Consider the following 17,771-nt stretch of genomic DNA (forward strand, 5'->3'; position numbering starts at 1 on the left):
ATCTTCCACCTTTAATAATCTATGCCCCAGGATCTGAAAAAATTTCCACAGGGGTGAAATAATTACCATTCACATGCCTTGGAGACTTCTAACATTTTTACATCACAAGAGAGCAGTTATTAAGCACTTACCAACTGTGCCAGTTCATGTTCCTATGTCTTCCAGGTCTCTTTTTTTACTATGTTTTATTATGGTTTGTATGAATTAAAATTCCAAGTACTTTTCCTAACAGAAATGCTTTCCTCCTGAGCCATTTGCCAGCAAGGATAGTTAATTAGCTCGAACACATTAAGGGAAATGTGTCATAGCAACATCTGCTTTGTTTGTTCCAAGGAATCTATGCAAATAAACAAGAGGAATTAGTTATTCAATTTGTCCAAAGTACTTTATAGTATTTCTTGTTATTTATTCTTCCCGGCAAGACCAAGACAAAGAGAAGGTAAGAGGTTAGCAGGGCCTGGGTCCCCCGCCCATTGATGGACTTCCTACAGCATATTGCATCGTGATGGAATGGTTACAAGGACTGATTTGGAGGGGTTGAAGTGAAGGAGATGGGAATTGTTTAGTTTTTAATTTAAGTATATAAAATAGTATAGTTTGAAATAATCTTTTAAAAGAACTATATATGGATATATAGATACAGTTACATACAAAAAAAGAATTGGAAGATCACACATCAAGATGTAAACAGTTGCTATCCGGAGGCTGGAATTATGGGCAATTTATTTTTTGTCTTTTTTTTCCTTTCTTGCTTTCCAAGTTTATACTTTGAGAACATATTATTTTTTAATTAGAAAAAAAGCTACCTTAAATAAGTAAATAGATTTACCCAAGATTCTGGAAGCGAGTTATTGCAGCATTACTCTCATCACAGTTTCTTCCTTATGCCTACTATTAACACCACCATGAACATACCTAGAGCACTTTGTAAAACATACATTTGACTTACTCTTCATTCAATCATTCGACATCTAGGGAATACATCAAATATGCTAGGTGCCTTCCCACACACTAGGGATGTGGAGGTGAATAAGGGTGTCCTTTGCTTGAGTAGCTCTCAAGTTAGTGGGAGAGACAGACATAGTGGGAGAGAAAACAGACCATTACAATACAGTGTGACAAATTAACCATGAAAATTTTCTGTGAGGGCACAGAAGAAGAGTATCTTAGCCAGGTTGAAAGATGAGTGATGGTAGGAAGGGACCAGTCACGGAAAAGGTGATTCTCAAGTCCAAGAAATTATTTACTAAGAATGAATGATTCTTATTAGATGTGGGAATGAGTGGACAAACCAGAGACACTTTTCTTAATCTTGGGAGGAAGTTTCAAATTGCATTCATTCATTAATTTATCCATTTATTCAACAAATATTTGTTGAGTGCTAGCATGTGCTAGGCACTAGAGATACAATGGTAGCAAAAATAACCATAGTTCCTGTTCTTGAGGAGCTTATATTCTAGTGGAGGAGACAGACATTAATCAAATAATCATACAAATAAATGTAAAATTTTAATTGTGTTAAGTGCTACAAAGGAGAAGTGTATGGTGCTATGAAACTGATAATGGGGAAGGGAAGGATTACTAGTCAAGGAGGCCAGGGAACACTTTCCTGAGGAAGTAATGTTTAAACTGAGATCCAAGGAATGACTAAATATTACAACAGCAAAGAGGCAAAAGAGTGAACCAAATAGAGGTAAAGCTGTGCACAGGCCCTGTGGCGGGAGGGAGCATTTTGGTTAGGAAGGATTGAAAGAGGGCCAGTATGGCTGGACCTGAGGAAGGGGGAAGACTATGGTATGAGATGTGGCTGGAGTCAAGTTAGGAACCAGGTCATGCAGGGTCTTATAGGCCAGATTAAGGATTTTATCTTTATCCACAGAGCAAGAGAAAGACATTGAAGAAAGTTAACCTGGAGGTGAGAATGGGGATGACTTGTTCAAATTTGCATTGAAAAAGATAAGTATCTGCAGAACAGAATAACAAAAGAGGTCAGAGTGGATGCTGGTAGTTATTCTAGGAGACCTTCACAAATGGTGGGACCAATAGGTGACAGACTTGGACTAGGGTAATGGAGAGATGTGAATTGGCTCAAGATACTAATAAGGTAAAATAATTAGGACTTGGTGATGTAATAGATGTGTGAGTGTGTGAGAGAAGAGGGTACAAGAATTGGGAGAGGACTTCCCTGGTGGTGCAGTGGTTAGGAATCCACCTGCCAATGCAGAGGACACAGGTTTGAACCCTGGTCTGGGAAGATTCCACATGCCGTTGAGCAACTAAGCCCGTGCGCCACAACTACTGAGCCTGCACTCTAGAGACCGCGAGCCACAACTACTGAAGCCTTCGGGCCTAGAGCCTGTGCTCCTCAACAAGAGAAGCCACCGTAATGAGAAGACTGTGCACCACGATGAAAAGTAGCCCCTGCTCGCCTCAACTAGAGAAAGCCCGTGTACAGAAACGAAGACCCAAAAGAGCCAAAAATAAATAAATAAAATAAATAAATTTTAAAATAACAATAATAAAAATTTTTAAAAAAACGGAATTGGGAGAGATAAAGGTGATTCCCAGGTTTTCATATGTCTGGAGAGTATTTTTGTTTTGTTTGTAGAGCTGAGGGCAAAGTGATGAATTCAATGTCCTCTCAGGTTCATTTCAGCCTACAGTATGGTTTTAAAATTTTTCCCCTTCCTAGCCTGATTGTCTCTTATAAAGTACAGAGGAAGGACCCAGGTGAAAGAATTTAGAATGTTTAATTTTTTTAATTAATTAAGTTATTTTTAAAATTTATTTTATTTTTGGCTGCGTTGGGTCTTCATTGCTGCGAGCGGGCTTTCTCTAGTTGTGGTGAGCAGGCTTCTAATTGCGGGGGCGTCTATTGTTGTGGAGCACCGACTCTAGGTGTGCGGACTTCAGTAGTTGTGGCTCGCAGGCTCTAGAGCGCAGGCTCAGTAGTTGTGGCGCACGGGCTTAGTTGCTCCACGGCATGTGGGATCTTCCCAGACCAGGGATCGAACCTGTGTCCCTTGCATTGGCAGGCGGATTCTTAACCACTGCGCCACCAGGGAAGCCCCTAGAATGTTTGTTTGTTTGTTTGTTTCTTTTTTTTTTGGCCGTTCAGTGCGGCATGCAGGATCTTAGTTTCCCGACTAGGGATCGAACCTGTGCCCCCTACAGTGGAAGCACAGAGTCCTAACCACCAAACCACCAGGGAATTCCCATAGAATGTTTATTTCTTTATATTGAGGTATACTTACATAAACTGCACAAATCTTAAATGTACAGCTTGATGAAATTTTACATATGTATCCACTAGTATAATCACCACCAAGGTCAAGATATAGAAATTTCCAGCACACCAGAAGCCTCCTTGGGTTCTCTTCCCAGCTAGTAACCACCAAGAATAATGACTATTCTGACTTCTATTACTGTGATATTGTGATATAAGAAATATATACATTTGATCATGACACAAGAGCTCCTAAAACTCTTTTCCCAAATGATAATGGTTAGAGGAGCAGCTCTTATTATTCATAATAAGTCCCTTTCAACCATACTTGAGTTTATGTTAATGGGGTGACTCAAGATGGGCCCCTAGGTAACTTTAGGATGGGGGCTATTTGCCAGGGGAAACAACCTTGTGATTAGAGCGTTGGAACTTTCAGCCCCACCCTCTCAACCACCAGGAAGGGGAGAGGGACAGGGGATTGAGTTAATAAATGGCTAATGATCTAATCAATCATGCCTATATAATAGAACCTCCATATAAACCCTAAACTATAGGGTTTGGAGAGTTTCCAAGTTGGTGGACATATCCACGTGCCATGAGAGTAGCACACCCCAAACTCCATGGGGACAGAAGTTCCCATGCTCAGGACCCTTCCAGACCTCACCCTATGTACCTCTTCATCTGGCTGTTTATTTGCATCCTTTTTTAAATCCTTTATAATAAACCAGTAATAGTATTTATTTCCGAGTTCAATGACCAATTACGGCAAATTATCGCACCTGAAGAGGTCATGGGAACCCCAGTTTATCTTACCATTGATTGACATTTGAACTATTTCCAGTTTAGGGCTATTATGAATAAAGTTGCTATGAATATTCTTGTAAATGCCTTTTGGTAGACATAAACACTCATTTCTGTTGGGTTTACAACCAGAAGTAGAACTGCTCCATCACAAGGTACACGTGTTTAGCTTTGGTAGGTACTGCCATAGATTTCTTCCAAATTGTTTTTACCAATTTACACACCCACTAGCAATATATAAGAGTTCTAGTCATTCTACCTCCTCACCAATAGTTCATATTATCAGTCTTTTAAAAACAATTGTAAACTTTTAAACTTTCAAATAAATCTTCATTCTATTTTATTTCCACAGAAATGGTGAGCTCTGCTGGAAGGTGCATTCGGGGATAGCTCCTGGGATGTCAAAAGAAAGTGCACCAACCTTGAGGATGAACCTACAGCCTGTGACACTGGCAGAGGAGACCAAGATCCAAGCGCAGCCCAACAAAAACCTAGAGATCCTCAAAGGAATTCCAGATTCTTGTCCTAGGTCATCCAGGGCATTGTGAGGCAAGACAGAATTGGAACAACAGGCTCAAAAAAGGAAGCTGACCTACTACTGACCCACTCACTGCGTGTATGTCTCTGAAGGGATAGGTCTGACCAAGTAAGACGGAGCTGCCTTTCCCAAGGTGGCATTAGGGGTTAGTGGCAGTGCTGACTTGGGATGGCGGAGGACACTGTCTCAATCTGGTCTTTGGTTCCACTTGGAAAACAAATCCAAATCTCCTCGTAGGCGGAACTTCAGATGGGCCAACAGAGCTCCCTGGAGGTATGAGGCTTGAAGCCTGAAGGGATCAGCGGGTAACTGGGCACTACAGCCTGAGGGCCGTCAGCCCCAAGGAAGAGCTTCCTGCTTCCTCAAAGGATTTCTTTGCCTGAGGAAAGGTGGGAGCTGGCACACAAATCCGTACAGAATCTTCTGAAAATGGAGGCAAGGGTAATCCTGAAGAAGCCCCCTTGTCTGGTGACCAATGACAGTCCTAACTGGACTGACAAGTTAAAGGCTCCTCTCTTTGTGGTTCAGAATTTCACCCTATCTGCCCTATGGAGACGTAACCTGGGCCCCAAGGAAGAGGCAGGCAGTAGCAGTCCCCTGTTCTAGTCCTCACCTTAGGACTGCATGGAAGACGTAGAAACAATAAATTACGGAGGGAGGCCTATTTCATAGAGCACAAAAGACTGTGTGGCCGGCAGGTCACGGGACTCTAAAGGGAGGCGAGGTACCACGCTGCAGCTAAGGAAGAGGTAACTAAGAGGCTGCTGCGATTAGGGCAGCACAGAGGGTCAGGCGGGGCAGGGAGGAGGCCAGCGCAGGGAGAAGACTGAGTGGAAAATGAAGCCTGAGAGCTCCCCAGGAGTGGGGAGAGGGTGGCCTGAGGCCCTGGGTCTGGTGTTGGGGGGGACCTGGGCTGACTGTGCCCAGCGTGGATTTCGAGTCGGACACCACCTTACTGGCTGGGAAAAGGAAGTTAATGCCTCCTCTCACAGTGTCCAGCCCTTGGCGCCAGGGCTCGGTTTCATAGGTTTGGGGAAACGTGAAGCGCTTGTTTGAGATAACCAGCGGTGACTGTGGTGTAAAGGCGTGTTGGGAGGGATTCCTTCCCCGAGCGAGGGTAATCGCCCTCACTTCCGGGTGCCTGCGGATGGGAGGGTGGGGCTCCGAGGTCGGGGGCCAGAACCCAGATTCCTTTGCCCCCAGGTCGCCCACCTCCAGCGGCAGTCAAATGGCCCTTGAAAAAGGGTTGGAGGCCGCTGAGCAACTGCCGCGAACGCTACAGCGAGCCCTAAACCCAATCCTTCTGTCCGCACTGCATCTCCGTGGCGACGCGCTACGAAGTGCGGCTGCGCGAGGATGACGGAGCGCGGGCGAAAGGGAGAGGGTATTTTGGTTCCAGGCGCTCGCCGTCCTTTCCAGACTTGGTCGTCGGAAAGCTTCGGGTTCCTGTCTCCCCTTCCCCTTCCCCTTCCCTTTCCCGGCCCCGGTCCTCCCTCCCTCCCTGCCTCCCTGTTTTTCTACTGCCGCCCGGGGTCCGGGCCATTTTCTGGACCGGGCGCACTAAGGTGCGCGGCCCCGGGGCCCAGTATATGACCTGCCGTCTTGCTCCCGCTCGCTTCCCCCGCCCCATGTGGCTGCGGGGCCGCGGCGGCGCTGCCCACTATGGCCCGGAAAGCAGTTAGCAGGAAGCGGAAAGCGCCCGCCTCGCCGGGAGCTGGGAGCGACGCTCAGGGCCCACAGGTGAGGGCTGAGAGGCCGGGCCCCGGGTGATAAGGCCGAGGCACCCAGAGGATAGGGTTCGCAAATCAGGGAACCGGAACGAGGTCCAAGGTCTTGGGGGGACGGGGGGCGGGTGAAGAGCGGAGCCGTGGTCAATAGGATCCGGACTGGGCCAGCAGGAGTTCACTGAAAAGCAGATAGGCAGCAGGGGTGAGGAACTAAAGGGGAACGTGAAAACGAGACATATTCCGGGGAGGCCTGCAGCCGGGAACGGGGCTTGAGAAGAAAACAAACTGGGTTTCTGAGGAAGGGAAACCGAAGTCGAGGAGAATCGGGAACAAAACCTCCCGTAAAATACCGGGAGAGACAGTGAAGTCCGCCTTCCTGTGGCCCGGGGAAGGGGAAATGATTGCGTCTCTCATATAGGAATGAGCCTCCCTTTGGATACCCAAGCTCTGAGCTGGGCCTTTTGGCACTTGGACCCCTAGATGAAACAGCAGGTTCCAGGTATCACTCCTGTCCTGCTCTCTGGGTCCCTTCAGACTCAGATTTCCCGTGCCTCCCACCCCGTTGGTGTTTGATTTTTGGAATTCTGTAACTGCTTGGAGCGCAGACCTGGTGACAGGAAGGCGGCCACTGATAGGGCATCCCTGAAAGACCTGGGACCCCAGTTGGGCTCCTTGGGTTGCACCGTCCATGCTTCGCGGGGAGTACAGGCTGAGAGGGAGAAGGGGGCCCATTAGAGATGCAGCCGAGGTCTGTATGTTAATCTCTCGGCCCTTCACTCCCTTCTCTATCAAGGATAACTTTAAGGTACCTGAATCCTTCACTTATAAAAGGCCTTAGTAAACCTTTCATACTCTTCTCTGCTTACATTCCTTTCCTTTTCAGCCCTTGTTTTCCATAGGTATCACTATGAGCAGCATCTTTTCAATGTTGGAAGAGTTAAACTGGACTTCTAGATTGACTTTCCTCTTCCATTGTATTTGTATTTCTGTTGTATGTAAATCCTGCAGGATGAGTTCTTAGTGATTTCTCTAATACAGTAGGATCCCTTATTCTGACAAAGGTAGCCAAAGCAGTGATTTCTAATTTTGCTTTCCACAGTTTGGCTGGGATCACTCACTTCACAAAAGGAAAAGACTCCCCCCAGTGAAGAGATCCTTAGTGTACTACCTGAAGAACCGAGAAGTCAGGCTACAGAATGAAACCAACTACTCTCGAGTGTTGCATGGTTATGCAGCACAGCAACTTCCCAGCCTCCTGAAGGAGAGAGAGTTTCACTTGGGGACACTTAATAAAGTGTTTGCATCTCAGTGGCTGAATCATAGGCAAGTGGTGTGTGGCACAAAATGCAACACGGTAAGTTTCTGGGTGGATGTGAACTATCTCCTAGTTCTGGATATATGGCTCCACATGTCCTAAAATCTCTCACTGCTGGTTTTCCCCATTAGTTCTTTGGGGGAGGAGATTGCCTTATTCTCCTTTCCATTCCCTCCTATCTGTTCATGACTTCTTCCCTTTTCTATTCCTTTTCCCACTTCCACATTTCTTTTCTGGTAAGTCTTCAGAGGAGTCTGTTTCTTTAGGCCTCTTGCCATATGGATATGCCACTGCTTCTTGATTTTTTTCCCCCCCTTTTTATGTTGTCTTTTAAGTCACAGGCCTCAGAGGAAAGAATGATGGTCTGGGCATCATTCAGGATACAGGATAGTGAAAACCTAGGTGTTGTCTGCTAGGCTAAGGGCATATGTAGAAGTATTTAAACTCGTACTTGGCTAAAGATAGGAATAAGACAAACACTCTCTTTTTAGGGGATAGAATCTAAAGATGTATTTCCTATAAGAAAGGGCAAGGGAAAAAAAAAAAAAAAAAAAAGAAAGGGCAGGGAAGTGTTTGGTGGTATATTTCAGGATGTATTGGGTTGGCCAAAACGTTCATTTGGGTTTTTCCATAAGATTTTATGAAAGACCCGAACAAACGTTTTGGCCAACCCAGTAAATGTTTGGTCTTTGCTAAGTAGCCTTCTGAAAAGAATTCAGTAGCAAGAAAAATTGAATATGACATGGGTAGGAGAGTATTTTTACGTAGAATGACTTAGAAGATAGTTATAAGTGAACGAAGGGGAAATTTTATCAGTAAATTTAACCAGAACAATTAAAGGCATGGATAAAATATCAATCCATGATTGGATATTGTGGATATGATTAGAACAGAAGAGCACAAATAGCATGATGTCAGAGGAATGGCAAGTGAGAAAAAACAGGGCCTACAGGTGGGAAGTGATTTTTTTTTTTTAAGTAAATTTATTTATTTATTTATTTTTGGCTGCTTTGGGTCTTTGTTGCTGTGCGCAGGCTTTCTCTAGTTGCGGCGAGCAGGGGCTACTCTTTCATTGTGCGCAGGCTTCTCATTGCGGTGGCTTCTCTAGTTGCGGAGCACAGGCTGTAGGCACGTGGGCTTCAGCAGTTGTGGCACATGGGCTCAGTAGTTGTGCCTCACGGAATTAGTTGCTCTGCGCCATGCGGGATCTTCCCGGACCAGTGCTTGAACCCGTGTCCTCTGCATTGGCAGGCGGATTCTTAACCACTGCACCACCAGGGAAGCCCTGGGAAGTGATTCTGATTAACATGTGAGAAAAGATCAGATGTAGGTCCAGCTGCTCTCTGTTTTCACCTCACCCTGGGTGAACAGACAAGAAATGTCATAATGGCTGGGTGAATTTACCCTGGACAGAAACACATCTTGGATTAATTGAAAGAGAAGATGGCTCTAGATCAAGAAAGTCTTAAGTACTAGGAGAAGTATTTATTTATAAAGGACATAGGTAAAGGTTTAAACATGAGTTTTAAGGAACGATATAATACCATGGTGGTTGAGGCCAAGCTTTCATTTCCTCTTTTGTTGAAGGTTGCTTGTTATAAAGAAGCCTTTCAAAAGTAAATAGTGGTGGCAAGCTCCTACAAAACTTCCTTTCCTAGTCTCTCAGGTCACTACTCTTGGTTTAAGAGAACTGTCATCGTTGTCACTTGGATTAGAAAGAGTCTTCCACTTAGAGGAATTCATTTCACACCCCATAACCATACAAACCATCATAGTGTTTTGCCCCAGCAAATGTTGCTGAATTTTAAACTGAATTAATCATCATAATCTCCTGCTTCTTGAATTTATTTACCCTCTTTTGAAGGTGAGAATAATGTTGAGTAGTAATTTAACCTACTCTTGATATGCGCCTCTTTCTGTCTTCCTGTTTCCTCATGACTTAAAGTGTTTAAGTGGAGTCTTGCTTTCTTTTCTTTTTATAATTAGTGTTTTTCTTTGCTTAGCTTTCAGAACCAAAATTGGGAACCAGGAACAGTGTTCTTCTCTGAACTTTGTAATATTTGGCAAATGATTCTCTTATCTGTGCCTTTGTTTTCCCATCTGTAAAATGCAAGTGCTGAGAAGGTAGCTGTATACATCTTGGGAAATATTTCAAGTTAGCAGTATCTTACTTGTTCAGAAGTAGTAGTGGTGATAATGAATCCAAAGCCTTTTCCAATGCTCTTGGCACTCCCTGGGACTTCCCTCAGTTTAAAAGGAAAATTACTTAAATAGTTAGCACTATCTTTGGATAATATCTGAAGAGTTTGGGGAGGGAGGAGTTCATGTTGGATTCTCAATAGTAAATTAAGTTTTGATGTATTGAAATTTTACCATGAGTGAAATGATTTAAATGTATTCAGTAGGAAAGGTATACCACAACTGTTTATATTCTAAAATAATCTTTTAATATGTATCTGCGGGTTAGAAGTGCTTTTTCTCTTGGCTGCTGTGGGTATTCATGAGCGTTTAACTAAGCGTTTAACTGTTAGCGTTAACTAACATGCTAAAAAGTTAGGCCATTTCCAAGTTAACTGACTTGGGGCTATAGTATAGAAACATTTGCTGAGGCAGTGGGTCATCTGTGAAAAAAGCAGTAGAGGTTTTGTAAATTATTCTGTAGCTTGATTGGTGGGGTGGGAATTTCCCTGTGCTATGGGCTAACACTCAAACTAGGGGCAGTCCATTCAACCTCTCTGAATTCCCTGGGCCTAATAAGCACAGGAATAAGATTGCTAGCCTATGTTTTTTGCTTTTTTTTTTTTTTTTGCCGCACCACACAGCTTGCAGGATGTTAGTTCCCCGACCGGGGATCGAACCCACGCCCCCTGCATTGGAAGCTCGGAGTCCTAACCACTGAACTGCCAGGGAATTCCCCAGCCTATGTTTTAATCATTAACAACATTACAACACTCATATTTTTACTAAATTATTTAAAGAAGGAGAGGTAGTATAACCTTAATTGAAATGTGGGTTTGGGAACCAGGATGGGTAGGTATATTTTCCCGCTTTAGTGTTACAAACTCAGGTTATGTACAGAGCCATACAGAAAAGCTAAATAAGAGAAGCTTGCCAGAAAAACGTTTGAAACAAAAAAACATTTGAAGAGAAAATGTTTAGTTTTGTGCTTTCAATCAGTTGAAGTTTGAGAGGGGGTAAAGATTGAAGTTAGTGGTTTAGGATTCACATATGTATAAGGGATTATTAAAATTGTTCTATTACCATGGAGAGAGGGTAGAGAAGTTACTCTTGGGTTCCATAAACCTTCCCTAAAATTGCAAAAATATCATTAGATGTATATTTTCTGAGCATGATGTGGGAGGATGGTGTAGGGGAGCAGTCCATAGATTTCATTACATTTTCGGAGGGAATATTGTGAGCCAAAAATGGGTAAGAACCATTGATATTGACAGGGGGGTTAAGAACAGAACCTTGGAGAACACCTACATTTATGGTGCAGGAAGATCTGCTACAGGGGGAGCAGGGAGGTCAGAGGAAAACCAGGAGAGTACCAAAAACAATTCAAGAAATTGGATATTTTGAGAGGGGTTGGTTTGGGAAGGATGGTGATAGGCAGAGTGATAATGTGTGCAGAGTTTGAGGTTTTTAATTTTAGACATGAACTCTTATTTCCCATATTTTGACTTTCAGGGACTCACTCACCTATAATAGATAAAATTGCTCCTTGCAGCTAGGGTGAACCTCCACCGCAGGGAACCATGAAGCCACTCAGTAAGAGAGTGTTAGAAAGGATTTGCAAGGGTGATTTGGGGAAAGGCTTAAGTACATAGGATTTTCACAGGAAAATCTCCTGTGGAATTATTTTCAGCAAGACCCCAAAGCCTAAGTGATAGTACCAGGCTAACTCCTGTTGCCAGAGCTGCTTTTATCTTTCTCACCAACTCCCAAAGTAATGGTCAGAAGTATACTGCTGACTTCACAGGCAGGCTTGGTGGATCACAATGAAGCAGACAAGATGAGGCTTGGGCTGCAATTTGCTGCCAGATGAGAGGAAGAAGCACTTGGAGAAGCCTAATTTTGGGGGTGGGGTGGAATAGTAGTTACCAGGGTTGAGAAAATAGCTATAATATTATAAACTTGAGTTTACATATTCAAACTCCTGAAATCATAAAAGCAGAATATGAAACTCAATTTGAGACACATGGAAACAAACAAAGGAAAAATGTGGGAGTTTTTTTTCTGACTGGATTTTGCATTCATTCCTCCTCGTATTACTATTTTATTTTCCCAGTGGGGTTACAGCCCTTTAGAAAATGCTTTAAAATGCTTGCAGAATTCCTTGGGTTTGGCCAAGTGTACATCTCAGGTTAACAGCATTCTTCTTTTTTTTTTTTGAATTTTATTTTATTTTTTATACAGCAAGTTCTTATTAGTTCTCTACTTTATACATATTGGTGTATACATGTCAATCCCAATCTCCCAACTCATCTCAGCACATCCCCCCCACCCCACCCCACCCCACTTTCCCCCCTTGGTGTCCATATGATTATTCTCTACATCTGTGTCTCTATTTCTGCCTTGCAAACCAGTTCACCTGTACCATTTTTCTAGGTTCCACATATATGCGTTAATATACCATATTTGTTTTTCTCTTTCTGACTTACTTTACTCTGTATGACAGTCTCTAGGTCCATCCACGTCTCTATAAATGACCCAATTTCGTTCCTTTTTATGGCTGAGTAATATTCCATTGTATATATATACCACATCTTCTTTATCCATTCGTCCATCGATGGGCATTTAGGTTGCTTCCATGAGCTGGCTCTCGTAAATAGTGCTGCAGTGAACTATTGCATGTGTGTGTGTGCATGCAATAGTGGGTGCATGTGTCTTTTTGAATTATTATGGTTTTCTCTGGGTATATGGCCAGTGGTGGGATTGCTGGGTCATATGGTAATTCTATTTTTAGTTCTTTAAGGAACCTCCATACAGTTCTCCATAGTGGCTGTATCAATTTACATTCCCACCAACAGTGCAAGAGGGTTCCCTTTTCTCCACACCCTCTCCAGCTTTTATTGTTTGTAGATTTTCTGATGATGCCCATTCTAACAGGTGTGAGGTGATACCTCATTGTAGTTTTGATTTGCATTTCTCTAATAATTAGTGATGTCGAGCAGCTTTTCATGTATTTGTTGGCCATCTGTATGTCTTCTTTGGAGAAATGTCTATTTAGGTCTTCTGCCCTTTTTTTTTAATATAAATTTATTTTATTTATTTTTATTTTTGGCTGTGTTGGGTCTCCGTTGCTGTGCTCCGGCTTTCTCTAGTTGCGGCGAGCAGGGGCTACTCTTCATTGTGGTGTGCGGGCTTCTCGTTGTGGTGGCTTCTCTTGTTGTGGAGCACAGGCTCAAGGCACTCGGGCTTCAGTAGTTGTGGCTTGAGGGCTCTATAGAGTGCAGGCTCAGTAGTTGTGGTGCATGGGCTTAGTTGCTCCACATCATGTGGGATCTTCCTGGACCGGGTCTGAAACCCATGTCCCCTGTATTGGCAGGCAGATTCTTAACTCCTGTGCCACCAGGGAAGCCCTCTGCCCATTTTTTGACAGGGTCGTTTGTTTTTTTAATATTGAGCTGCATAAGCTGTTTATATATTTTAGAGATTAATCCTTTGTAAACAGCATTCTTATCTGTATGATCCTTCTATATTTTGTAGTTAGGATATTAACCTGCTGATTAGGTTTTAGTTTTTTAAATGGCATGTGGTTATTCTTTGTCTAGTAAGAAATGTTCACAGTTATCCCAGAATTAGTTTTTATCTTACTTTGAGAATATTTGACTCTTTTGAGAGGAAGATTTTAGATGTGGAAGTGATAGAATTGCTATCTTGGCAAGTTCATTCTGCTGGGCACATGTGCAGAAGTGTTTGTAGATTGAAAATCATTGTGTAAATGCTTCAAAAAGTCTAAAGTACTATGTCAGGTAAGAGGAGCAGTAGGAATAAGTTTATGCCTCTTATATGTGATGGTGCTAGAGTTGGCTGCCCTTTTCTGACTTGTCTTCATCTTGAGAAGGTCTTGCTTGGATTAACGCAGGTATGGGCTCCAGGAATCCTGTTTCATGTAGTGTGTTGCAGACTTTAGTCACCCTCTGTATGTGAGGGAATTAATGGTCAAGAATGTTAGGGTGTGACCCATGTACTTATGATCAGTTAATCTATAGCAAGAGAGACAAGAATATACAATGGACAAAAGACAGTCTCTTCAATGAAAATTGGTGCTGGGAAAACTGGGCAGCTACTTGTAAAAGAGTGACATTAGAACATTTTCTCATACCATATACAAAAATAAACTCAAAATGGATTAAAGTCCTAAGTTTAAGACTGGAAACCATAAAACACCTAGAAGAAAATATAGGCAGAAAACTCTGACATAAATCATAGCAGTATTTTTTGGGTATATCTCCTAAGGGAAAAGAAAAAAAGCATAATAAGCAAATGGGACCCAATTAAAAGCTTTTGCACAGCAAAGGAAAGCATCCACAAAATGAGAAGACAACATACTGAATGAGAAAATATTTGCAAGTGATATAAACAGTAAGGGGTTAATACCCCCCAATATGTAAACAGTTTATACAACTCAATATCAGAAGAACAAACAACCTGATTAAAAATTGGGCAGGGGCTTCCCTGGTGGTGCAGTGGTTGAGAGTCTGCCTGCCAATGCAGGGGACACGGGTTCGTGCCACGGTCCGGGAAGATCCCACATGCCGTGGAGCGGCTGGGCCCGTGAGCCATGGCTGCTGAGCCTGCACGTCCAGAGCCTGTGCTGCGCAACGGGAGAAGCCACGACAGTGAGAGGCCCGCGTACCGCAAAAAAAAAAAAATTGGGCAGGGGGCTTCTCTGGTGGCGCAGTGGTTAAGAATCCGCCAGCCAATGCAGGGGACACGGGTTCAAGCCCTGGTTGGGGAAGATCCCACATGCCGCAGAGTAGCTAAGCCCATGCACCACAACTACTGAGCCTGCACTCTAGAGCCCACAAGCCACAACTAGTGAAGCCTGCACACCTGGAGCTCGTGCTCCACAACAAGAGAAGCCACCATAATGAGAAGCCCACGCACTGCAATGAAGAGTAGCCCCCGGTCGCCACAACTAGAGAAAGCCTGCGCACAGCAATGAAGATCCAGCGCAGCCAAAAACAAAATAAATAAAATAAATAAATAAATTTATTTATTTAAAAAAAAATTGGGCAGAAGGCCTGAATAGACATTTTTTCAAAGAAGACATACACATGACCAACAGGCACGTGAAAAAATGCTCAATATCCCTAGTCATCAGAGAAGTGCAAATCAAAACCACAGTGAGGTATCACTTCACACTTGTGAGAATGGCTTTTATCAAAAAGACCACAAACAACAAATGTTGGTGAGGATGTGGAGAAAAGAGACCCCTTGTATGCTGTTGGTGGGAATGTAAATTGGTGCAGCCCTATGGAAAACAGCATGGAGGTTCCTCAAAAAACTAAAAGTAAAACTACTATATGATCCAGCAGTTCCACTCCTGGGTATATATCCAAAGAAAAAGAAAGCAAAAACTCTTAATTCAAAAAGATAACGTGCACCCTAATGTTCATAGCAGCATTATTTACAATTGCCAAGATATGGACGCAACCTAAATGTCTTAACAACAGATGAACAGATAAGATGTGAGATATACACACACACACAGACACACACACATACATACATATATATACATACACTTGCACACAACAATGGAATACTCCTCAACTATAAAAAATGAAATTTTGCCATTTGTGACAACATGGGTGGACCTGGAGGGTATTATGCTTAGTGTAATAAGTTAGAGAAAGACAAATACTGTATGTTATCACTTATATGTGGAATCTAAAAAATAAAACGAATGTATATACAAAACAGAAACTGACTCACAGATATAAAGAATAAACTAGTGGTTTCCAGTGGGGAGAGGGAAGGGGGGAGGGGCAAGATAGAGGTTGGGGATTAAGAGATACCAACTACTATGTATAAAATAAATAAGCTACAAGGATATATTGTATGACACAGGGAATATAGCCAATATTTTATAACAACTTTAAATGGAGTATAAGCCATAAAAATTTTGAATCATTATGTTGTACACCTGAAATGAATATAATATTGTAAATTAGCTATATACTTCAATAAAAATTTAAAAATTAATAAAAAGGGTCAGGGCCTGAACAGCAGTCCTATGGAAGGATTCAAGAATTTTAGGGCAGCTTTTCTCAACAAGAATATTGATGGTGTTTTGGTGGTTTCTTCCTTCTCTGGGACTTTACCTCATATTGCTGAAGATTTCACATTCTTGGCTTCTGCTCCATAGATGCCAGCAGTCCCCCTCTACCCTGCACCCTCAGTTATTGTGACAATCAGGCACATGCATGTGTACACGCAGGCACACATGCATGCATTTTCAAACATTGTGCCCTCAGTTGACAACCACCTCAGAGCTTGAGGTGGGCAGTTTTTCTCTTAAGTGATCTGAGCCCTTTATTTCAGGTATAGTCTGTTGGAAGCTTGGGACGTTGGAGAATGAACATAGGAGTAACATAGTGACTCTTGCACTCCAGGCTTTTTTTTTCTAGCTGGATCCTTGATAGACATTACAGTCAGAGAAAAAGGTCTTCTCAAGCTGACACATGGACGTTTTTTCTGTTGGAATGGGAGCAGTGCCCGGGTTTGGTTCAAGATGAATGAGAGTTTTTCCTGGTGATATCTAGGAGTACTGCTTTTTAGCTTGACCTTAAGCAGGATTCTTCATATATTTCCTGGTGTAGGAGATAAAAGGGAGAAACTGACCCAGAATTGGCAACTGGGTTCAATCCAGGATTATGGTTGGACTGCAACATTTGGCTGCTTCTTCTTTTTTTTTTTTTTTTTAATTTATTTCTGGCTGCGTTGGGTCTTCGTTGCTGCGCGGGCTTTCTCTAGTTGTAGCAAGTGGGAGCTACTCTTCATTGCGGTGCATAGGCTTCTCATTGGGGTGGCTTCTCTTGTTTCAGAGCACGGGCTCTAGGCACGCGGGCTCAGTAGCTGTGGCTCGCGGGCTCTAGAGCGCAGGCTCAGTAGTTGTGGCGCATGGGGTTAGTTGCTCCGCAGCATGTGGGATCTTCCTGGACCAGGGCTCGAACCCATGTCCCCTGCATTGGCAGGGGGATTCTTAACCGCTGCACCACCAGGGAAGTCCCAACATTCAGCTTCTTAAACTGCTGATTCCACTTGAATGCCCTTATATGCCTTTGGATCCTTGGAGGCCATCAGTCCCTCTCACTTGTAGGTGGGGATGTTTTCATCAGGACAGTTTTTGAATGTGAGAAGAAATGGAGTAATATTTCTGCATTTCATTGGCTAGAATGTAGTGGGAAAACTTTGTGTTTGCTTTTACTAAATTTATAACCATTTATTGAGTTTTTCCCATGTATAGCAAGACACTGCTTCATGTGGGGTTGCAGTGATATAGAAACAAATCTCAGACAGAGCTGGAAGGGACTGTAACCACTGGCCTCCACTTTTTTTTAGAGTTGAAGAAACAGACCCAAAGGGAGAAAAGTTATTTGTCTGAGATTCTATAATGAGTTAAGTTTGGGTCCTAATTTTCCTTATTCCTTGTCAGAATTCTTTATGTTATGCCAAGTACTCCTCAAACTTTCACTGCAATACCCGTAATGGCAGAGGACTGCCTGACCTCTGCTTAGCTTGGCTGGGATACGATACATAGCTGCGTGCAAAGTTAATAACAACATAGATGCCTCATTAGACGCGCCAACCAGGAGTGCTCCCGAGAGGAAGTCATTCCTAGCTAGGGTATTCAGAGAGGATTTCCTAGAGGAGGAAGAGTCTTCAACTATGGGAAGGAAGCAGGGATGTCCATTCCATGGCAGAGTCAGGAATATACAAGGAATGTTGAGCAACTCTGGATAGACCCATTTGGCTGATGCTGGGAAGAAACAAGGGAGAGTGACTCAAGTCGCCAGGGATTTGGTTGACAAGACTAACTGAATCTCCTGTAGGTAACTTTTTTTTTTTCTTTTCTTTCTGACTCATGTCTAGCCTTTAATAATGAATAATCCTGTTCATCACCTTTCTCATCTGGAGAATCGAGTCACA

At 43.1% G+C, this 17,771-nt stretch overlaps 1 protein-coding gene across 1 annotated transcript in view; it reads left to right on the forward strand.

Moving 5' to 3' along the window:
- Positions 1–5,939: 5,939 nt before the first annotated feature.
- The window catches only part of DCAF12 (DDB1 and CUL4 associated factor 12), a 40,353-nt gene continuing 28,521 nt past the window's right edge, over positions 5,940–17,771 (forward strand). Inside the window, exons 1-2 of the mRNA XM_029203000.1 lie at positions 5,940–6,305; positions 7,392–7,646. Coding sequence (XP_029058833.1) covers positions 6,228–6,305; positions 7,392–7,646 — 333 coding nt within the window. The 5' untranslated portion in view covers positions 5,940–6,227. The remainder of the gene's footprint in view (positions 6,306–7,391; positions 7,647–17,771) is intronic.

The sequence above is a fragment of the Monodon monoceros genome, unplaced genomic scaffold, assembly GCF_005190385.1.
Source record: "Monodon monoceros isolate NGI ecotype Baffin Bay Population unplaced genomic scaffold, NGI_Narwhal_1 Super_Scaffold_5, whole genome shotgun sequence".
Lineage (NCBI taxonomy): Eukaryota > Metazoa > Chordata > Mammalia > Artiodactyla > Monodontidae > Monodon > Monodon monoceros.